At 50.1% G+C, this 21,648-nt stretch overlaps 10 protein-coding genes across 10 annotated transcripts; 3 read left to right on the top strand and 7 right to left on the bottom strand.

Annotated features, from left to right (window-relative positions):
- Positions 1-116: 116 nt before the first annotated feature.
- Positions 117-1,096, bottom strand: N7473_011821 (uncharacterized protein; the record flags this gene model as incomplete). Its single annotated transcript, XM_057157760.1, has 3 exons — positions 117-452; positions 494-874; positions 923-1,096. 3 exons carry the CDS (start codon positions 1,094-1,096, stop codon positions 117-119), a joined length of 891 nt encoding a protein of 296 aa, XP_057003610.1.
- Positions 1,097-2,234: 1,138 nt separating this feature from the next.
- N7473_011820 (glycoside hydrolase family 6 protein) lies at positions 2,235-3,822 on the bottom strand (the record flags this gene model as incomplete). The annotated part of the gene is made up of 6 exons (XM_057157759.1): positions 2,235-2,279; positions 2,350-2,591; positions 2,693-2,950; positions 3,024-3,161; positions 3,229-3,482; positions 3,557-3,822. The coding sequence occupies 6 exons, from the start codon at positions 3,820-3,822 to the stop codon at positions 2,235-2,237; spliced, it is 1,203 nt and encodes a 400-aa protein (XP_057003609.1).
- Positions 3,823-4,736: 914 nt separating this feature from the next.
- On the bottom strand, positions 4,737-6,180 carry N7473_011819 (uncharacterized protein; the record flags this gene model as incomplete). The annotated part of the gene is made up of 2 exons (XM_057157758.1): positions 4,737-6,051; positions 6,128-6,180. The coding sequence occupies 2 exons, from the start codon at positions 6,178-6,180 to the stop codon at positions 4,737-4,739; spliced, it is 1,368 nt and encodes a 455-aa protein (XP_057003608.1).
- Positions 6,181-6,795: 615 nt separating this feature from the next.
- N7473_011818 (uncharacterized protein) lies at positions 6,796-7,761 on the bottom strand (the record flags this gene model as incomplete). The annotated part of the gene is made up of 1 exon (XM_057157757.1): positions 6,796-7,761. The coding sequence occupies one exon, from the start codon at positions 7,759-7,761 to the stop codon at positions 6,796-6,798; it is 966 nt and encodes a 321-aa protein (XP_057003607.1).
- Positions 7,762-10,155: 2,394 nt separating this feature from the next.
- N7473_011817 (2EXR domain-containing protein) lies at positions 10,156-11,262 on the top strand (the record flags this gene model as incomplete). Its single annotated transcript, XM_057157756.1, has 1 exon — positions 10,156-11,262. The coding sequence occupies one exon, from the start codon at positions 10,156-10,158 to the stop codon at positions 11,260-11,262; it is 1,107 nt and encodes a 368-aa protein (XP_057003606.1).
- Positions 11,263-12,274: 1,012 nt separating this feature from the next.
- gcy1 (putative glycerol dehydrogenase Gcy1) lies at positions 12,275-13,579 on the bottom strand. Its single transcript, XM_057157755.1, has 3 exons — positions 13,410-13,579; positions 12,947-13,324; positions 12,275-12,847 (listed from the first exon to the last, which is right to left on the bottom strand). Exons 1-3 carry the CDS (start codon positions 13,427-13,429, stop codon positions 12,352-12,354), a joined length of 894 nt encoding a protein of 297 aa, XP_057003605.1. The 5' UTR covers positions 13,430-13,579; the 3' UTR covers positions 12,275-12,351.
- An 827-nt stretch (positions 13,580-14,406) lies between these two features.
- On the top strand, positions 14,407-15,348 carry N7473_011815 (PSME3-interacting protein; the record flags this gene model as incomplete). The annotated part of the gene is made up of 2 exons (XM_057157754.1): positions 14,407-14,572; positions 14,795-15,348. 2 exons carry the CDS (start codon positions 14,407-14,409, stop codon positions 15,346-15,348), a joined length of 720 nt encoding a protein of 239 aa, XP_057003604.1.
- A 151-nt stretch (positions 15,349-15,499) lies between these two features.
- N7473_011814 (sugar porter family MFS transporter) lies at positions 15,500-17,363 on the bottom strand (the record flags this gene model as incomplete). Its single annotated transcript, XM_057157753.1, has 7 exons — positions 15,500-16,157; positions 16,228-16,484; positions 16,549-16,792; positions 16,857-17,048; positions 17,105-17,180; positions 17,233-17,278; positions 17,337-17,363. The coding sequence occupies 7 exons, from the start codon at positions 17,361-17,363 to the stop codon at positions 15,500-15,502; spliced, it is 1,500 nt and encodes a 499-aa protein (XP_057003603.1).
- A 1,226-nt stretch (positions 17,364-18,589) lies between these two features.
- N7473_011813 (alpha-N-arabinofuranosidase) lies at positions 18,590-20,481 on the top strand (the record flags this gene model as incomplete). The annotated part of the gene is made up of 6 exons (XM_057157752.1): positions 18,590-18,696; positions 18,820-19,014; positions 19,072-19,199; positions 19,273-19,361; positions 19,415-19,514; positions 19,580-20,481. The coding sequence occupies 6 exons, from the start codon at positions 18,590-18,592 to the stop codon at positions 20,479-20,481; spliced, it is 1,521 nt and encodes a 506-aa protein (XP_057003602.1).
- A 131-nt stretch (positions 20,482-20,612) lies between these two features.
- Positions 20,613-21,154, bottom strand: N7473_011812 (uncharacterized protein). Its single transcript, XM_057157751.1, has 3 exons — positions 20,979-21,154; positions 20,824-20,906; positions 20,613-20,755 (listed from the first exon to the last, which is right to left on the bottom strand). The coding sequence occupies exons 1-3, from the start codon at positions 21,090-21,092 to the stop codon at positions 20,701-20,703; spliced, it is 252 nt and encodes an 83-aa protein (XP_057003601.1). The 5' UTR covers positions 21,093-21,154; the 3' UTR covers positions 20,613-20,700.
- Positions 21,155-21,648: the final 494 nt, after the last annotated feature.

Below are 21,648 nucleotides of genomic sequence, written 5' to 3'. Positions count from 1 at the left end.
TAAACATCAGCAACAGCATAAAAAGCATTAACAACCCCCACCCCCCACTGTCGTGTTCATCAAACTCAGTCTCCAGTCAATGTCATTCTTAATCAAGTCTCTGTTTGAAAATATATTCACTCCAACTTTTCATCAGTAGCATCGATGCCCTTGTCCTCGTGGTGATCCTTATTGTGGTGGTCATCATCATGGGCCTCATCGTTATAGTTTTCGACAGGGTTGGCCTGAGGGACATTGTGGTTCCAGCCATCGTTGTCGTTGTCGCTGTTGTTCCAGCTGTTATGATGCTGGGGGTAATTGCGAGCTACAACAGGACCGGGGAGCAGGGCAGAGGTAACGTCTTCAGCGGTTTCACGGTCCCCTTCATGCTCCTGGTGATGGTTTGCCTCCTCTTGCTCACAGTAGTTGTCATAGTGGTCAGGAGCGCCAACACCGGGAACGATATCGCGCTTCTGGTTCGCGTGCCACTGGTCATTGGCGTCAGTCCACCCACCCTGGTTTTGTTGTTCTGGTCGCTGTTGGAGTTCTTGTGCCACACACCATTTGCATCGGTCCAACCGCCTTGGTTGTTCTGATTAACCTGGTGCCATTGCCCGTTGGAATCAGTCCAGCAATCCTGGTTATTGTTTTGATCATAGGGCCAGTTGCGAGCATGAATGCCAGTACCGGGAATGTTCACATCAGGAGCACCGAAATTAGGATGACCGGATCCAAAGTTCCCGTACTTGCGAAGCTGATCGTCATTAAGAGATTGAGAAGGCAGAAAACGACGCTGCAAGTGGTTGTTGTTCTGACCATTGCGATTCCTGTCATTGTTCTGGTTCCACTGGCCATTTTGACCGTTCTGACCGTCTTGCCAGTTCTGACGATTCTGCTAGTTTTGACCGTTCTGGTAGTTCTGGCCGTTCTCATTCCCGCCAACTTGGTTACTGCCCTCCTCAGGGATGAAGTGGCCGTTTGAATCGTAGTGACCCTTTCGGTATTGGCCACTAGGATCCCACTGTCCACCTTGATTGTTGGGGTCGACAGGAAGTGCGAGGGACGTGAAAGGAGAAATGGCCAGAAGAAGAAGGCCGTTGATCAGAGTGTAGCGCATTTTGAGGATTGAACTTGAATGGAAAGGATGATTGAATATTCAGATTTGCCTTGAGCTCAAGATCTGTGAGTCTTTAGAGATGCTTTGGCTTGATGAAGAACAGTCAGAGAGGCTGCATTGAGCTGGTATTTCTATTCGAGCTGAGCTGAGCTCAAGAAGCTCCAAGACTGTGAGTTACGTATGCTACCAGAGCTCATCATGAAGCTCTCTCCAAGATTCTTGATTCTGATGTCTGATCGCGGCTTGTAAATGGCATCATTGAGCTTTGCTGAGGAGTATGTAGTCACTCATTGCAAGGGTCGATAGTCGAACGTGCAGTTCAGAATCGTTCTGCCTTGCGGTGGATAGAAAATCTCACGATGATTAACCCACAGTATGATTTCATTGATTCCGTGAAGATTGTATTTGTATGAGCGAAATTAAATTCCTTGCACGGGATCTTGACTAACCATGTCTCAACTAACCGCGCTTTGACTTCAGTCGGTGGATAAGACGAACCTCGCATGAAGCTGCATAAAATCGCCTGTCGGTCGATCATCCCTGGAAGCGGTTTAAGCGCATTCCAAGTGATCTTCTGTGCTGTGAGGTGGCTAGATCTCGCAGATCCTAGGGATTATGACACGATATTCTCTTGTCATTGCGAGTGTGAAAGTCGATTGTTCGCCCCGCGAATTTGCATGGCTGGCACCTCTCCGGGGGTGGCTTGCATCAACCACGCACCACGCTCTCGGCATGCACATGGGATCAAGAAAGAAAACGTGTAAGATATGCAGAACAAGATTGCGTCAACAGTGCTTGCAATGCTTGTGAGCTCCCAAGTGGATATTAGACATCAAGCTCAGCTGCACTGAGAATTGCGGTCTGGTAACTAGGATTTTTATGCAGAAATCAATGCACGGGTGATGTCCAGACACGGCTGCATTGATTGATGCTCCAGAGCGAACTGAAGATCATGGCCTTCTCAATCAATTCACCGCAAGGGCTCCCGTATCTACAGTAGAGATTCCTTTTACACTGAGAGAATATCAAGAGCGATGGCTTCTCATGAATTGTATGTAGCTCCCATTGATTCGAAGTTGTAACCAATATCCTCCCCCTCATCCCATCAATCCCTCCCAACCCCAACCCTATCACCCGCCTAGAAAGAGGGATTCGCATTCTCAACCAACTGCGCGAAATAAGCCTGCCCAAAAACCATTAGCAAAATTCAACTCACTCACACCCGTATTATCCAAGATTCTTTCTTCTCTTACCTGGAACCAAGTCCCCGCCTCAGGCGCCGGCTGAAGCGCATCACTATACCCACAATGCGCATCATACCTCGCCGAACTCGAATCCGAAGTCCCATCACTCTCACCACCGGGCTTCACCCACACAAAAGCGTCTTCGAGGGAGTCACCCGTGTCAGTGGTTGGTCTGACACCGAAACCGGTGCCTTTTACGTTGCACCAGTCTCCCCAGGCGGATTGTTGGGTTGGCTGGACGCCGTTTCGGCCTGGAACAGGAACATAAGCACACGTTAGTTTATCATCATGCTAGGGAAGAGTTTTTTGTGTAATGCGAGTCAAATCAAAAGATAGGGGGTTAGTGACGTACCGGTATCAGTAATAAAATGCGCATCCCAACCCGCACTCTTCAGCAAAGGGGCGATCGCATTGACGTATCTCTTTTCGTCACAGTTTGAATCACCGGATGTATATGACGGGCACGAAGACAGGGACCAGCCGTTGTAGTTTGCGACGTTGGTGGCTAGACCGCGGAGGGAGGCGGGTTGGGATGCGTTGTTGTAGACTTGGGCGAAGAGGGTTGCTGCAGGACTGAGGTTTGCGTCCCAGCCTAGCCAGCCGGCGTGTCCTAGGATGAGAATATTAGAATGGGGTGGAATCTAGCTTTAACAAGTGTCTGTAGGTATGATGTGTATGCTTACCGGCGTCAATGTACATAGCCACATTAGCAAGATTAAGTTGTGTCACGGCGTAATTGACGCCTTCGAGGTACGCGTCATGCGCATTTGCGCACTTAGCGACATTGAGGTTGGTGACTAGGTTAGCCAGACTGTCGGGTTCTATCATATATGTTAGAAAAGAAGATCTCCAACCGCAGGCAACGTTTAAATGTAATAAGATTCTCACCGATGACAAGAATAGTCTGAACATCAGAGTACTCCGTAAGAACAGCCTTAATACTATCAATATAAGCCTTATACTTCTCAACACCACCATCCGCAATCGAGTATTCGCCGTTACTCGCCAGCGCAGCACAGTCACGATCGGGGAGATCGTAGACCACGAATTGACCGGCGTACGGTGGACTTGCTCCCGCGGCGTTCTTGGATTGGATGTCAGCGAGGAATTCGCCCATGGTGGGGACTTTGGCGGCTGTGTCACTGCCATACAGAATCAGAATTAGCATAAAGCATGGGCTGGAGGCATTTCTATAGTAAAGGGTTATAGGGCATACAGCCAAAAGAAAGACGGAACAACAGCCGCCGAACTCGCAGCAGCCTGCGCCGCACCAGTCATAGATGGAATAGCAGAGGCATAAACCTCGGATGAATAGTAGGAGTTGGCGTAGAGTTGGTATCCAGAGAAGGGATTACCAGTTGACGCAGCAGCAGGGGCAGCAGTAACCGCTGCATTCGAGTCTGTTGCGCTTGCCCTCGCTTGGATTACTCCTGCTGCTGCCGAGTGGGCCAGCAGGGGTATCAAGGAGATGAAAGATTTCATGTTGGTGGTTGGACCGCCAGCGGAATGGATGAATGTACTGAAGGATTGTGTGTTTAGCTTCCAGGCCTGAGGCTGATGTGTTGAATGGAATGGATTTAAGGTGCTTTATATACTTCCACAATCCATCATGGCTTGACGCCATGCCGCCCGGTGGCCGACGCCCCCATGCCTAATTCAATCAGGGTTTAACGCCATGTACATCCATCCATATGTCTGGCTAAATTGAAATTGGGGTTAGATATCCTGCACAAGCATAGAACCTACATATTACTCAGGTACTCACATCTCATAAAACCCCCCTCTCCGAGACTAATAACTGAGCACGTTTCACGGACATACCTCCCCGCCGCAAAAGTGGACATATCCTGTCGATCTTCATCAGTTCTCTTGGCTACTGAAGAGGAGGACAAACATCAAGGCGGACAGGTGCATCAAGCACGGCGTATGGCCCGAACTGAGGAGAGTTTAGTCACGGAAAAACTCACAGTTATTGATTGTTTTTGTTTCAGGTTGTGTTCTACCTTAGATGTGACCATTCTATCTGCAGAGCGCCATGACTGCGTGGCTGGCGAAGTGGGGAAATCCGGGGAATTAGTTTCTTCAGGGACTTGAGGATATGGAGATTGCTTTGTACTGTACTGATTATTGGTGGGTCGTTACAGGGGAGATTTATTAGGAAAAGATAGGAAAGCTTTTGTAAATGTTTGGTATTTATCGATCACTGAGATAGACAGTTTAAAAAGAAAATATTCAAGGGAGTGGAGTGGTATCGCGCTACAGTATCATCAAGGGGGACCGGCCTAGCTTGAATCACAACAAAAAAACCAAGTAAAATGCAGTAAAGGCAGAAAGAAAAAGAAAGAAAGAAAAAACGGATGTAAAAACCCCAGACTCAAGTCTGAGTGTAGACCTCCTCAGCGTCGCGCACGTTCACATTCAGCCAGGAAATTGTAGATCCCCTCAACGTCATACTCCACCATAGCCTCCCGCTCCGGCAGACCCGCGCTAGAGATTTCTGGGAAGAACGGCCGATCCCCGAGCTCACTAATGTTAATGCTCGAGTAAGCAGAATGCGAGGATGTCCAGGGATTGCTGCCGAATAACTCCTTGTCTTCAAAACTGATCGCAGGTCCGGAGTCAAGGCCCGAATCTCCAGTGAAGGGGCTGCCGAATTCCGGTGTGAGCATGCCATGCCAGTCAATGTCATTGGATGGGTGGGTCTGCGGGTTGGAAGCCTTCTCAAAGAGATACTCTGTGTCTGAGGATGCGGCTACGCTGGGAGCGAAGGGGAATAGCAGTGCTAGATCAGCGCCAGTTCGAAGATTGAAGTCTTCGTCTTGGGTGATCCGGCCTCGTTGAACGCCGACTTCATCGCAAAGGCGTTCGACGGTCTCTGCATCGCAGCCTGGGAATCGGACTCGAATTGTTGAGCGATCGTGCAGGGAGATTGGCAAATCACCCAGCGTTGAGAGACGCTTCAAGTCGTTCAACACGGTAGCGAATTCCTTCAGAGCCCGCGCAAAATCAGCCGACAGCAGGTCCATGAGACAATCCGAGGTCAGCGTTTGAACAGCCTCAGATCCAGACTTCTTGTTCAAAGCGCTGAAAGCGCCGAACGCAGTGATGGTAGGGGAAAGCTGGAAATCAAGGCTGGAACCAGACACATTGCGAGGGACAGCGGTCATCTTGCGACCAGCCTGATCCTGCAAAACACTAACAGCCTTATACCGCTTCTCACCCGTGTTCGGATCAACCCCATCAAAGCGGACTTTCTGACCCGACAAGAAAAACGCACGAACACCCTGGGAAACATTCTGAATCACCTGAGCCGGGGCCGCAGGTCCATGAGAGAAATACCGGGCACCACCGAATCGCCCAGCCCCGATGGTATATCCACCCGCCGTACGACCCAGAGTTCCCCCCGTCAAGTTCGGACGAAGCGTAGACGCAAACGGAGCACGGCTGGTAATTTTGCTGATATTCGAAGCAACTCGGGTAGTCTTGTACGCATTGACATCGGCCTGGATACCAGATCGAATAGCAGAGACAAAGGCACCAGCGGCACGGGTCGAGAAGTACCGGCTGCGTGCCTGTCGGATAGCCGCGGCTCGATTGATGGGCTGGCGGGCATTGATGCGAGCATAGACAGGTTGGTATCGCAGTGAAGCATTTTGTGCCGGTTCTGGTAATTTGGCTCTTATAGCCTTGGAAGCCTTTTCATAGGCGAACCTGAAGAGAGTGATACGGTGTCAGCGGATGACTCAGATCGTCATCGGAGGGGTCCAGGGAGGGGTGAAGAACGTACCTTGCTGCTCTCCATATTTTGGGGAGCAACAGGTGCCCATTGGCAGGCGCCATACTGATGGTTTAATGATGGATGGACACGCTGGAGTGCGTGAAGAGGGATGGAAAGAGGAGATGCCTGATGACGAGGAGTCGGGGCTTATCAGGACGCCTCAGGCAGGATACCCCAGTGGCGGTGCATTGCCACACATGTGACCCCGCATGATTGGCGGAGTGGCTGGTGAGGATCCACTGTGGGTCAGCAGTATGGAATCTACGAAGGAGAGAATGTGGGAGTGAGATGAGGTTGGCGACTGATATCAGAGTTCCCATTAGAGGGTAAACTTGGAAAATGTGAGTTTGATGGGATTTACAGTTATTCAAGTTTACAATTCTCATCAAAATGGCAGGTTGTCGTTACCCGCAGACAGCCGTCAAGTCAAGTGTTTCTGTTATGAGGGACGAGATGAGAGCATTGACAGGTAAAAATCAAATCTCCTCGAGTCAATCTACTCTCGATACAAATTCAGACTGGTCTCAATTTTATGATAGTCAAAAGAAAGATCATTCATATCACATATCACGTATCAATACATTCCATAAGGGTTCACTAAAAAGGTAGACATTAAGTCATATCATTATTTCTCAGATAGATCATCTGCACCATATTCACAAAAATCCCCAACGCCATTATTTGAACGTATTATTAATCCTGACAACCTGTGTCCTAGGACTCCTCAACGTCGTAGTATCACAAGACTCCACTCGAGAAAACCCGCCATAATCCGTCAACTCATGGCCCAGTCCATTCGCGGCCCGAGGACTCGGACTCGGTGAGGGCTGCCAGTAGTCATCTGAAGTGACCTGATCAGGCCGAACCAGACAGATGAGGCGGTTGAGAACTGCAAACTCAAGTTTAAGTTTGATGCTATACACCAGCGACTTGAGCGCTGTTTGAATGGTGTAGCGATTGGTGAACTCCATGAGGAGGAGGACCACGTCCAAGAGGATGAGGAAGACGTTAATGGCCAGCACGTAGTAAAGCGTCTTGCGGTGGACCTTCTGGATGCGAGAATTTGGGGGTACGATGCGCAGGTTTCGAATGACCTGCACCACGTAGAGGTAAGAGATGACCATCTCTTGCACGGAAAAGCCGACGAGCTCGATGCGTTCCATGATGTCGTAAGCATGCTGCCAGACGGCATTATTTGATTTGGCGAAATTTGAGCCATAAGTGAGGATAGTGGTGGGGACGTGAAGAATAATGGCGTTTGTGATAATCATGATCAAGACGCGGCGCAAGACTCGAGGATCATTCACCAGTAGATTCAGCCGTGAGTAGAGCACGATGGCTTGGCCGGTGACCATGAAATACCAGCCGATAGTCGAAAGAGTCAGAGAAAACCATAGTGGCGCAAGGACGAGGTCTTTCAAGAGGAAGCTGACAGCCTGTGGAACCACGCCGAGCAAGCCGCTCAGCAGCAAACTCCAAAAGTACAGACCGTGCCAGTGTCGAAATGTGCAGAGGATGAGAATGACCAGCTCAATGGAGTTGTAGATGGCGAGACCGAGTAAAGTCACGATACTTAGGATCAGCACGAGATTTTGCCCCGAATAGGTGCCGACCCCATCATCGGCAAGTGGAGCGATGGGCATGGCGAGAGACGAACCAGGACGGTCGGATCCGATCAATGCCGAGTGACTGGGCGATTGGGCTCATGAGATGCGACGAGTCGAGATTTATCAAAGAAGCATATTTCGAGTCTGGGGGAGGGAAGGAGGGGGGTAAAAAGAAAAGCGCAACAGAGTAAGAAAAGAAGAAGCAGATGGCGCTAAAAAGGTGAAGGTTTAGAAAAATGGCCGCGTGTGAAAATACGGGGGGAGGGGAAGAGAGGACATAGTGGGATAGTGGGACAATAGTGGAATAATGGGGAAAGACTCAAGAGGGAATAGGGTCAGACCAGACTAGAAAGAATCAGAAAGTCCGAGACGGACCTTTCCACACGAAATGGGAAACTTGCCTCTTTGTTTTCCCTGTCAGGCCAGCTTCGAGATCTGACTCGCGCTGATGTCCTTTGCTTTTTCTCACTGCCTCTCTCACTTTGTCTCTGTCAGATCTGTGTAACCATTTCTCTATCCAGATACTGTACTGCATCTCTCTTCATGTTCCTCAAGAGTGTCAAATCCGATTTCCAATTCCCGCCTCGCTTCTTTTTGCTTTCGGGGACACTTCCATCCTAAACCAACAAAACCCCGCTTCCCTTCCCCAGCCGAGGCCTTTTAACTGGACGAGCGACCGACGGGGGGCGTTTAAATCGTCAAATCTCTGCGGCCGAAAACGTGTTCCCCCGCGAACCACGGGCCTCGTTTTAAATTTGCCATTCCCAGTTCCCAACCGCTGTGAACCAGATGTGGTTAGCCATTACCGTACCAGGTAGTTTAACAGAGTTTGCAACCCATATGGCCGCTTGTCAAAAGGGCTCTCCAAGCAACCGAGAGTCTAAGCGGATCCGGTGAGAGAGTTTCTTAGGCTCTCCGCATACCCGAGAAGGTCCGTGATGCAAAGGGATTCCTTAGTCTCTTCCCCTGAGACGGAAATCGGACATGACATCCAATCAGCAAGAGTATAACGAGCTCGCACTTACTTACCGAACGTGCTGAGGCTGGTTCTCCTTTCATGGATGTCAAGACCCCCATTTTTACCCCAGCTTCCCTTGCACGAGCAATCGTCTTGGCAAGTTTCGAACTCCAGACTAGTGATGCTATTTTCTTTTATCATCTGGGGAAGATCGCCTTTGTCTTTGACACAGACGCGACCAGGCGGAAAGAATGGCCCACTCTGACTCTGGGGGCTTGGGGGAAGCTCTGAGCTTTGAGCTTTGTCTAGACCTCCCCGATACTCCGCGATGCCGCTCGAGTCCTGTAGGCTGTAGCTCTCGTAACGATAATCCAATATGAAGGAGATGAGGCCGCGCATTGTCAGCCACTTGGTTCCCCCGCGCGAGTTTGTCATGTGAAATTGGCTTTTTGTTCACATTCCCTTTCTCATTTCACGGAAGTGTCTCCTGGAACAGTCACGCTAAAGGAAAGCCAAAAAAGGTTACATTAGTAATTGCTAATTGGGTGGATATTCCACGGTCGCATTCGCATCTTTAGTTCTTTTGGTCAGGTTCAAAGAGTTCAAACGCACTTCCCCCGTATTCTCGGGAGTCAGATCGATCCCGTTCAGTTGGTCCCTTGGCATTCCCTGACATTTGAGGATTTGGCCAGTATAGGTCCCGTGCATCACGGCATACATTCTACATCCTATGATATTGTAATCTCACTGGATGGACGGCCACGGTACCAGCCGGGCGAAAGCTCGGTACCCCTGGATCCACGTGGATTGGACAGACATCAGGGATGTGACTACGGAGTATTTTAATACAGCAGACCCTTCTAAGCAACTCAACGCACGGCGAATAATTCTAGTCTCAGCAACACCTCATGCGACTCGTTTGGTACATAACCTAGTGGCCCTATTCTGGTCCATTTGCCCATCCACTAATAAGTGACTAGCGCGAAAAAAAAAAGCTGAAAGCACATCCCGAGTTCCCTCCCCGGCCGATTCTATGGTCGGTGTTTTCATCCGAGAAGAATTGTTCACACTTGGCGACCCGTGTCTTACCCCCCGAGTCTTATAAGAAGGGAATCCAGCAATCTAGGCCGATGAAGACTACATTTTTCGCCACTCTCCCTACAACCGAGTCTCTATATCCTGGACATCGTGATGCATTATCAGCATGACCTTTGGCAAAATGGATCATTCGCCCAAGAACTAATCCTAATCCGGTAAAGTGCGGCCTGGTTTCTGGCATAAGTGGCGAGTAGCCGCAGTCGAGGCTTCGGCAGTCAGTCTATGTACAACAAGTTTGTATTTTTTTTTCTGAGTGTATATAGAATGATCCCAGAATCACCAGTAATGGAAATCTTTAGGGATTTGGATTTGGCTACGGCTCAGTCTTCGGGTCTCTGTCTCCTCCATTCCCCCATCCCCGATCCCCGCCTACCATGGCCGACGAATTCCAATTATTCCCTACTCTACCCTCCGAACTCCGCCGCATGATCTGGAAAGAATGTCTCCCGAAAACTCGCGTCTTCGACATCATGCTCCCATGCCTCGTCTATGAGGACTCCCGCTGTCACGGCAACAGCTGGGCATCACGGGAAAGTTGGAAACCACCTGTGGTCACGCGTGTATGTCGGGAATCCCGAGCCGTGGCCCATGAAACGGGCCGAGTGGTTTTCAAAGACGAGGACCCTAATGTCCCCGAGTACATTGAGAGTATGTGGTCTGATGCGAGCACGGATATTGTGGCGCAGTATTGGAGTCCGGGTCTTGATGATGTGATGTTTTGGGGTTTGGAGAATCCGGATCTGTATTTCTTTCATTATGCGGCGCAGTATCGGGGGGCGATGATTGCTGAGACGAGGTTGAGTAGTGCTTTGCGTTCTTCGTTGAGGGGTGATGATTGCGATTGGAAGATTCTTTCTCAATTGAGAGAGTGTTACGTTTGTCTGGAAGACCCCGTCATGATCCATCTATCCCGAAAAGAAATGCTTCTCTCAGGGTTATTCGGACACATCGGCGAAGAATATATCCAACTCGTCAATCCCACGGACACAGCCACACTCAAGAAATACGCTCACCTCGCCTTAACATCCAGCCAACAATTACCCGAAACACACACCTTCTTCGAACAACTCCACACATCAACATTCCAACACAAGATCCACAATTGGACCCGCGATACCATGACAAGATGGGTGTATCGGGAGTGGCTGAACGCCAAAGAGTCTAATTCTACATTCGCGGGGATCCCCCATCCAGAACGAATCTGGTTTGGGCCACGAGCTCCGGGGATAGATGGGAAACCGTTTGATCCGCTTGCGCCGGCGTCTTATAATAAGAGTAATTGGAAGAGTTTTGGCTTGGCTGTGGACCCGCTGCATTTCTCGTATAATGAGAAACATCCTTGGGTGGAGGAGAAGATTGCAACGGCGCCGAGGTTTTATCCGAGGATTATGATTCGGCCGTGTATTAGACGGTGTTGGATTCCGAGGACGCTGCCGAGACGGGGGAGACCGAGGGGGCATTACCGGGCTGGGTGGAGGTGAAAGATGTTGAAGTTTATGTTAATGCCGTCTCTCACGTGGGGTCGGAACACTCCACTGAGATGGAAATGCAAATAATGCCAATCATGTTTCATAAGACCTCTATCAAGTCCAGCACTTTGCTGTGCTGTTCATAATAGTCAGAGAGCATCTTCGTTGCTGAGGGGGATACTCGAATATAGAAACTCGAATATGTGGTGCTGTACAATGAAAGCCCCCAGGCCCGGTAAAAGCCACATGTATACACTTACACAGAATGCATCCAGGGGATAGCCTTTACCTTCCTTCTTCTATCTGGCAGTGAGCTATCTCTATCCAACTGGCCCCACACGCAAACATTCCAAAACTCAACCTGAATAAAATCCCCCTACATCCATGAATCAAACCGCCAACCTTGCCCTCCCCTATATACTTCACCTTGTTACTGCATCGCCATCCCCGCACATCGAAGAACATCGCCATCCACCCCAGTACCGCACTACAACCCACTTTCACCCTGTAATACTGCTTAATAAACTATTTACGAATAAGAATTAATATGTTATAATGGCCTTCGATACATCTTCCCATTAGAAAAATGGTATTACCGAAAAATCTCCAAAAAAATAAACTCCCCCCGCCTAGGGGTGTGCCCGGCCGTTCGTGGAGCTTCAAGCGTCAACACTGGCCCAGTAACTTTTCCTTCTTGTTTGCCCAATCCTCCAGGGCATACCAATGGTTCACCAATTTATGGTGGATACCAACTAGGCCATCGGAGGGGGGTTGATTGTTGGACCTGGAACCCGGTGATAACTTTGGGTATTGCCTAATTGGGATTCTGATATTAAGCTTGTACCTGATTCATTTCCTCCCTCTGTGTACTTGATTGTTCTAGTAGATCCTCTACTTCCTCTAATCCCTCTGTGTACTTGATTGTTCTAGTAGATCCTCTACTTCCTCTAATCCCTCTGTTTCTTCCACCTATCCTGGTGATTCGACCAATACTACACAATTGAAGATCATTAACCAAAGCTTTCTTCTATCAGAATCTCTTTTCATTCTCTATCATTCATAAAACCCATAATCAACACGTCTTATCCGCCCTCTTCTACTCTACTCATCATCCCCAAAGAAAACCTTAATAGGCAACCAAGCATCCCCACAAACCTTGAACCGATCCTTCAACCCATCCAACTGCTTCACCTCCTCCTCCTCCAAGCTCCACCCATCAATCTCAAAGTTCCCATCAATCCGTGCCTTGCTCACAGACTTGGGAATAACACTCCACCCCTTCTGAATACCCCACACCAGGAGCACCTGCTGCGGCGTCTTGCCCTTCTTCTCGGCAAGCGACAACAGCGTCGGATCCTTGTAGAGTGGGGAGTTGGTTGAGCCCAGGCAGGAGTAGCCGGTGGAGTGGATGCCCTTGGAGGTGTTGTAGGCGACTAGTTTGGGGGAGGGGTTGTTGGGGTGGAGCTCGATTTGGTTGACGGCGGGGATGATTTTGGTGGAGGGGTCGTTGAGGAGGATTTCGAGGTTTTTGATGCCGAAGTTGGAGACGCCGATGTTGCGGACTTTGCCTGTGGCGGGGAGTTTTTGGAGTTCTTGCCTGGAGGAAGGGGTTAGTGGCTGATTCATTTTGGTCTGTGTCAGGGAGACACCAATATGTGTTCGATGTATCTGTGTAGGAAGGGAGGTAGGTATTTACCATGTCTTGATAAAGTTCCAGTCAGGCAAATGCTTAGACTTATCCTCAGGATCAGTCGAGCTAGGCCAGTGCATCAAGTACAAATCGACATAATCAACACCCAAATCCTTAAGAGAAGACTCAATGCCCTTCTCAACCTGGTGGTGCCAAGTGTTGTCCAGCTTGGTGGTAAGCCAGATCTGTTCACGGGGCACGCCCGAGTCGCGAATACCAGCACCAACCTCGGCTTCGTTGCCGTAGGCCAGAGCTGTGTCGATGTGGCGGTAACCCTTCAGCAGGGCATTCTTGACAGCCTCGCGGACCTCATTGGGCTTGGATTGCCAAGTTCCCAGACCGATGGCGGGGATCTTGTCACCGGTGTTGAGGGTGTATGTCTTCCTGGAGAGGGGAAGAACGGGAAGGGTTAGCGATGGATCGCGTGAGCGGGGACTAGGATGATAACAGCGGAGAGAAGAGGGCTTACTTGGTGTGTTCGTTAGACATTATGGCGGTAATAGGTGGAATTGGGAGATTGGAGAGTAAAGTTGAAGGGAGGAGGTAGGAGGATCCATCGATGAATTTGCTGGCAAAGGGTCTTTTATGAGCAATGTATGGACCCTACAGCAGGTCAATCCGGGCATTGGTAAAGTGGGCAGGTCCAAGCCGCGATGATGTCGCAGTGGAGGGGCAGATCGCAGTCAATCACCGCAATCATATCAAATCAACGCGAGGCGTTGGTATCGGAGTGGGGAAGGGACTTGACCCATTTTGGATGCTTTTGGAGTATATTGCACGAATCAGACACGGGGTGTTAGGCGGGGAGTAGCGGGGATAACAGAGTAGGAAGGTGTGTAGTAGTATGACGATGGAATGGATTCGGTAGTTAGTTAGATTGAGAAGATTGATTACCAATATGAAGCATAATAACTAATGTAGGCTTTTTTTTATGCGTTCCACGTGTCTTATGAACTATACTGCTTAGCTATTACCATAATCATCTACTCCGTATGTATCCTCCAGTTAAGCCCGGGTAAATCCAGGGACCCAATCAACCCGATTCCGCCAAGATTCAATTGGCCCGACCTTCTCAACCTCTCGACAGTTGACACAATTCTGGAACAACCTCCACCATCCTCAGTCCCGACAAAGTTCAACTCCTCCTCCATCTTCTCTTCCCGAAATCACCTGACTCTCGGTCTCTCTCGGTCCAATACCTCCTCCCCGAATACACGCAACTCCCCACCGATCCTCCCCCGCCATTGCCTTGCGGATAATTCTTACGCGCGCTCCCCGAGCTCCCCCGACACATTATACCCGAGCTCAAGCTCAAGCTCAAGCTCCAGCTCACGCGCCCGGAGCCCCAAGCTCCTCCATCCCTCGGGAAATATACGAACGCAGATCAAATCAGATCAGATCAGATACCCCACACGCCACGCGCCCGCTCCCCTGCAAGTTCCCCGGCTTACTTTCCAGACCTCATCATGTCATCTGGTTTCGTGTCCGCCGGGACAAACGACGAGCCCGTGGAGCGCGATGATGCCTGGGTAAGAGCGCAGAAAGAGTTGGAGGAGGAGCGGCGGAAGAAGGCCGAGGCTGGGCAGCAGAAGGATGGGAAGAGTCTTTTTGAGGTGCTGCAGCAGAATAAAAGTGAGCTCGAACCTCTTCTTTGCTTCTCTTTTCTTGGCTCTCCGTGTGGCATTGGGAGTGGTGGTGCCCGGAAGCGACACTCTCGCCTACGGGTACGAGTCTTGGTCTACTGTACGGAGGAGTACCATGCCATCAGCTAGATGCTGGTCGAGGAGGAATGAACCGGAACCTTACACTAGGAACGCGCGGCTGACATGTCAGGATGACCTTCGTGATGGACAGTGGCGAAACAAGAACAATTCGAGGAGAAAATGCGATTGAAGAACCAATTCCGCGCGCTGGACGAGGACGAGGTGGACTTTCTAGATTCGGTCCTGGAATCGACTCGTGCACAGGAAGAGGCTGTGAAAAAGGATACAGCCGATCAACTGGAAGTCTTCCGGAAACAGCGCGAGGAGGCGGAGAAGGCCATGTTGGGGTCTACCACGTCGGAGTCGACACCTGCGCCTGCGGAGGAGGAGGATTGGGCGATTTCTGCAAGGAAGAGGAGGAGGGATAAGGGAAAGGATTTGTTGCTTCCGGGGAAGAAACGTAAGGCTTCGACTACGGAGGAGAGTGCCTCGCCGAAGACTGAGGGGGTAGCTACTAAGTCTACGTCTTCACCTGTGAATGATGCTCAAAGCGCGAAGGCGGCTGAAAACGCTGTCAAAAGTACATTGGCGACGCAGACACAGTCGAGTATACCGGATAAAACCACAGAGACCAAACAGCCAGGTAAACCAGCACCTGCAGGACTCGGACTGGTAGGATATGGATCAGACTCCGATTCAGATTGATTTGAAATATAATTCAATTAAACAACACTCTTATTCCATATATTAATCTCGTCAACCACAATCCAGACACCAACTCTCTCATTCCTTCCCTCCCCCTCATCAAGACCTCCACCTCAAACCTCAAACCCCAACAAAACAAACCCACCCTCATCTAATCATAATGCACCGCATTCTGCTTAACCTCCTGCTCCTCAACCTTCCTCTCCAAATCATGCGGCAAATAATCCTCCTTCTTACTCCCCGGCACAAACCAAGGCGCATGCGAGAACATATAATTCATCTCCTCAAGCGGCACCTTCTTGGTCTCCGGCAACAAGAAATAAAAGAACACCGCATTAGTAAAATTGCAAACCACAAACACAAAGTAATAATGATACTTGATATTCTCCATGGCGATAGGCGTAACCTGACCGATCATCGTGTTAAACGCAAACGAGATACCCGTCGCGATAGAAACACCCTTCGACCGAGTCCGCGTGTCGAATACTTCGGCCGGAATGATCCAGGACAGCGGACCGCAGGTTGCTGAGAAGGAGAAGTTGTAGAGCCAGGTCATGATGATGAAGCCCCAGTGGGCGCCGGAGTTGCTGGTTGTGGGGGGGAATTTGGCGAGGAGCACAGTGGCGATGATGAAGGTTACGCAGTTGCCGAGATTACCGCCGATAAGGGTCCAGCGACGGCCGAAGCGGTCGATGAAGAGGATGCAGAGGAATTGGGCGACGAGGGCGATGATGGAGTTGATGGCTTGGTAGCGGAGGGTGGCTTCGCCGGAGATGCCGATTTGCTTGTAGATGTCGACGGAGTAGTATCTAGGAGATGTTAGTGTTGTGTCTTGGGCGATAGGATGGACTAGGCATTGGTAGACTGGGATAGACTTACTGGATAGCAGAAACGCCGGTCATTTGCACGGAAGCCTGAATAGCACAGCAGAGGAAGAGTCGGCGGAAAGAAGAGCGGTTGGTGAACAGCTCAACGTAGGACTTGGCCTCGTTCTCGTGCTCAAAGGTGATGCTCTCCTGGATCTGGGCATACTCGGCCTGCACCCAGGGATCCAACTCGTTTCCGTGAGCGTGGAGCTTAGCAAGAGTCTTGAGACCCTCATCCGGGCGATTGTGGTCAATCAACCAACGGGGAGACTAGAAAGTGTTAGAGACTCGAGTATACATATACACGCTATGTAAAAAGGCAATTGATACATACCTCGGGGAAAACGACAATCAGCACACCCAGGCAGACAGCGGGGATAACCTGGATACCCAGGGGAACCTGCCACTGAGCATTGTTGGTGGAGGAGAACCCGATATAAGTGCCGTAGGAGATCCACGAAGCGCACAGGGCGCCGACACCGAGCATGAACTGCTGCAGCGCGGTGACTCGGCCACGGATCTTGGGGTGACAGATCTCAGCCTGGTACAGGGGAATAACCATGGTCAAGAAGCCGACACTGCGAAAGCAATTAGTTATGCTCATCCCCAAGATGAAAATATCCGATTGAAAGAAATGCTTACCCGAATCCAGCAAAGAATCGACCGCTGTAGAGATAAGGCAGGGTTCGGGCACCGGTTTGCAGAGCGCCTCCCAAGCAAAACATCAGACAACCCAAGGAGATGGTCTTGCGTCGTCCTAGGTAATCAGCACTGGGACCAGCGAAGCCAGCACCAAAGAAGGCACCGCAGGTAAACATGGAGACAACCAGACCACTGTTTGGATTGGTTAGTAGGAGGAATTGAGCAAAAGGGGTATACTGGAATCTGACCTCTGCGTAGAGTTGGCGGTGAACTTTTCAATGAAGGAGTCACAGGCGATGACCTCTGCAATAACACCGAGATCGTCTAGTTGGTGTGAGTATAGGATTTGACATGTATGGAGTGCGGAGGTACGTACATCCATAGAGGAATGAACCGAGGGAGGCGAACACGCCGACCAGGAACTAAATCATGAATTAGATCGTGGATAAAGATGATTGGAGATATAGTATGATCTCATACCTGGTACCACGACGGCGAGAGACGCATGTTGAACGACTTGCTCGTAGCACTTGATAGTCGAATAGTATAAATTCCACCAACACAAAGTAAAGACCCACGATCAGCAAGAAACCGGGGAGGGCAAAACAATCTGGGGAATCTCCACAGATAGCTCAAAGCTGAATCAACACTCCAAGAGGAGGGAAATAAGTCTACATATACTCACTCCTCTGCTCTGCCGCTCACCCGTTGCTCATCACATTGGGGAACTTCGGAAGAATCCCATCTTGCAAGCCACCATACTGATCCATCGCGTGGTCCACGCCCCCGACTAACCTCAACTAAAACCTCCGACCAACGACAACTAACCAAACCGCCGAACGTTTAATTCCTCAAACTCCCAAATTCACGAGTCATCGCCAAGGGTCTGGTCTGGGTCTCCAGATTCCCTCCAGTATCCCAAGAAACTGGGGCGGCTCGCTAACTCGGCTTTCCCGTACTTGTCTCTATGTGGGGAGGGGGAGGAAAGCACCAGCCAACAGCCCACTTCTACCACGCAATCACGCATGGTGATTGATGGGAAAAAACGCCCCGCCCCAATTCTACCATACAGATACCAGCCCTGCGAATTCAACTCATTGGCGAACATCCACCGTCTCTCGTTAAGCGTGGCTCTAAGCGGATTACTATTCCCGACCGGGTCTGGTGGTACAAGATGATATCCTCGGCATGATGGGGTCGAGACTCTGCCCCGCAGGAGATTTACTATTTCTAGGACTGCGAGCTCAAGGGCGTGAGATAAATTGGCAGCTGAGGTCGTGGGAAGCTTGGAACGAACTAGGACTTTTTGCTGTTTAGTTGTTCGACCAGTATTTCGCTTTGGCATTTTCGCCCTTTGACTCCAATTTCTCTTTTTAACCATAATCTAATCTCTCCTCGGGAGTGACAAAGTGAGTTGTTGGTTACTTTTTGCTATTTAACCGTTACAAGCGATCGGCTGGTTTTCTTTTTGGCTCTTGGCTCTTGGGGCGGGGCATTGGGTCTTGGTATTCGGGCCTTTAGCTTCGGTTGCTCTGTTGCTCGTTGCTCTATAAGTGGAAGCTAACCGGGGATTCGTGCTGTAAACCGGGACAAAAGATCCATTACTACTGAACGGACTTTTATTTTTTGTTCTCTCAAAGTAAAAAAGGATCGAAACTAAATTTTTCTACACATCTTCAAAGGATTCTCTCGTCTCGTCTGGCTTGGAATAGCTCTAGCCCCCCATCATCATCATGACTTCTTTCACTAAGCTCGGCGACCATGAGACCCCGGTCATCGCCGTTCATCCTTCTCGTCGCGTCTCGAAGATTAACCCCAATATCTATGCTGGCTTTACTGAGTGAGAATCTCCCTTGTCCTTTCTCAGAGTCTATATGGAGTAATGCTTGCTACTTGCTATGCTCTGCCGGAATTGATACTTCCTGGGTCCATTGGACAATGAACTAACTCTTTTACTCCATAGGCACATGGGCCGATGCATCTACGGCGGCATCTACGACCCCGGTAACCCACTGTCCGACGAGAATGGCTTCCGAAAGGACGTCATGGGTGCGCTGAAAGACCTCAACATTCCTGTTGTTCGGTATCCTGGAGGCAACTTCTGTGCTACCTATCACTGGCTCGATGGTGTTGGTCCTAAGGACCAGCGACCCTCGCGGTAAGATCCATGTCTATTGCTGCTTGATGGAAGGAAGGATAGCTGACCTATGATTAGCCCCGAGCTTGCCTGGCTGGGCACAGAGACCAACCAGTTTGGAACGGACGAGTTCATGAAGTGGTGCGAGGAGCTCGGCACTGAGCCCTATCTCTGCTTCAACTTTGGAACTGGTACTCTGGACGAAGGTATGCAGCTCTACAAGACACTCTCATCCTTCAACCTCCTTGAGAGATGTATAACTGATCATCAATATTGCAGCTCTTGCTTGGGTGGAATACTGCAACGGCACTGGCAACACATACTATGCCAACATGCGCCGCAAGAACGGCCGTGAGGAGCCATACAATGTATGTCATCCCCTATCATGAATCAGAGATCCCATCGTTAACCCACATATCAGGTCAAATACTGGGCCCTCGGAAACGAGGTTTGGGGTCCCTGGCAAGTCGAACAGATGACCAAGGAAGCATATGCCCACAAGGCACTGCAGTGGGCCAAAGGTGAGCCTCCTCCGTCTACACGATGCACCTATCTTTCGTTATATGCTAACCCATCTCTCTTCCAGCTCTCAAACTCCTCGACCCCAGCCTCATCCTCATCCTCTGCGGCCAAGACGGCACCGCAACCTGGGACTACTACACCCTAAAGCAATGCCTTCTCCCCGCGCACTCCGCCCTATCAACCAGCGCAGTCCCCCTCATCGACATGCACAGCATCCACATGTACACCTGCTCAAACAGCCACCTCCCCAACGCCACAGCCCCGCTGGCCGCCGAACGCGCCATCGAAATAACCTCCTCCCTCATCGACCTCGCCCGGATCGAAAACGGCGTACCCCCCTCCCAACCCCGCCCCACAATCTGCTTCGACGAATGGAACGTATGGGACCCCATCCGTGCCGAAGGCAGCCGCGGCGCCGAAGAAAGCTACACGCTCTCCGACGCACTCGCCGTCGCAATCTGGCTGAACGTATTCATCCGCAAATCCCGCGATGTAGGCATGGCTTGTATCGCGCAGACCGTGAATGTTATTTCCCCGCTTATGACTACTCCCGAGGGAATCGTTAAGCAGACGACTTGGTGGCCGTTGTATTTGTTTTCGCGGTTTATGCGTGGGTGGACGGTTGCTGCGCATGTTTCTTGTGGGACGTATGAGGGGGAGACGGCGCCTGTTTGGTTGAGGAGTGCGATGGAGACGCCTTGGTTAGATGTTAGTGCTTCGGTTGGGGAGGATGGGCATGCTAATCTTGTTGTTGTGAATATTCATGAGGAGAAGGGCTTTGAGACGAAGGTTGAGGGGGTTAGTGGGGAGGTCGAGGTGTTTACCGTTACTGGGGATGGGGTTGCCGCGACTAATATGAAGGGGAATGCGGAGGAGGTTGGTGTTAAGGAGTCGAAGTGGGATGGACAGGGGAACTATACTTTCCCTAAGTTGTCGATTACTTTGATGCGGTGGAAGGCCGAGTAGGGGATTACCTAGGTTTGGGCCTGATTGGGTTGTGGCTGGGGCAATTATAGAGGTTTCTGTGAATAGATTGAGATATTTTGAATATGTGAGGTTTTTGAGAGGATTATACATGGGTTCAATGAGTTTAATGAGTAAAATTCAAGAGTTATGCATTAGATCTAGATTATATTCTCGTAGCATCATGGATGTGGTCGAGATGAACAATTCTATGCCCAACGCTTAGCCGTAGGTCACATCTCGGACGGTGCCGTCGTGGTCAAGGTGGACATTCAATCTAGAAGATTTAGAACTCTCGTGTTAGATACCATCTCTGTCCAAAATATACTCCCAGGCTCTGCATACCTGTCAGGGTTATGATCCATCGTCTTCATATCATCGGGCTTCAGCACACGGTGGGACTTAGGAAGGTCTTTCTTCGCAAATGACTATTGAAAAGCAGAATCAGTGTTCAGTACACCCTGGACCTTTCTTGCTTCAAACAGAATCTCAAGACTTACCACCTCATCAGTTCCACCTTCGCTGATCTTCTTTCCCATCAGCTTATTGACCCACTCGGACTTATCGCCCATGGTAGAGTTGATACCGGGAACAACGAGAGGCATGGCGATCATTCAAAAAAGTCTAGATAATAAGAATAATTAAAAGTGATAATATGTTTGATGGTGTTGGAGCTTAGCAAGATGAATCTGCTACGTCAAGGTGGACAGGCAACTATATAAGCCCAGTTGGCCGATGACGTAGGTGTCCGATAAGGAAGATTAGTCAGTTTTGAACCTTTGGGACTGGAAGTGGAAGAGCCACTCAGAAACCGGGGGAGTTTATTTACAGATTAATGTACAGACGCATTAGCGGGGTATTCAATTGGTCTTACTGTGTCGTGTGCTCGGATTCTGGTTTCGGTCGTGCTTGCTCGTAAAAATGAGGCTGTGGCGCCACCATGCCTTATACTTCATACCTACCCTACGCAACACTCTGCACGTCATAATCGAAGATCGGGTCCATCGAGGGACGTACCTGCCATAACCATCTTTTATGTCAACATTGTCAGAAAACACACAACGGCAATCAGCTGAAGGAAGTTACAATGGGGCGCTATTTGCCGGAGCTGGGTAGGCAACTACCCTGCCATCGCTCTCGCTGCGCTGGTTTCCATGGCTGCCGCTCTTC

This window comes from Penicillium subrubescens, assembly GCF_028828155.1.
Source record: "Penicillium subrubescens strain IBT 31985 chromosome Unknown utg000010l_segment0_segment0, whole genome shotgun sequence".
Taxonomy (NCBI): Eukaryota; Fungi; Ascomycota; class Eurotiomycetes; order Eurotiales; family Aspergillaceae; genus Penicillium; species Penicillium subrubescens.
This window is presented reverse-complemented; position numbering and strand designations above follow the sequence as displayed.

Excerpts from the sequence above, each read along its gene's own strand:
- gcy1 (XM_057157755.1), bottom strand. The coding sequence starts at position 13,429 with ATGTCTAACGAACACACCAA. Across the intron at positions 13,325-13,409 it reads ATGTCTAACGAACACACCAA|GAAGACATACACCCTCAACA; the intron begins GTAAGCCCTCTT and ends TCCCCTCTCCAG. Across the intron at positions 12,848-12,946 it reads TGGAACTTTATCAAGACATG|GCAAGAACTCCAAAAACTCC; the intron begins GTAAATACCTAC and ends CCCTTCCTCCAG.
- N7473_011812 (XM_057157751.1), bottom strand. The coding sequence starts at position 21,092 with ATGATCGCCATGCCTCTCGTTGTTCCCGGTATCAACTCTACCATGGGC. Across the intron at positions 20,907-20,978 it reads AAGGTGGAACTGATGAGGTG|TCATTTGCGAAGAAAGACCT; the intron begins GTAAGTCTTGAG and ends GCTTTTCAATAG. Across the intron at positions 20,756-20,823 it reads ATGGATCATAACCCTGACAG|ATTGAATGTCCACCTTGACC; the intron begins GTATGCAGAGCC and ends TAAATCTTCTAG.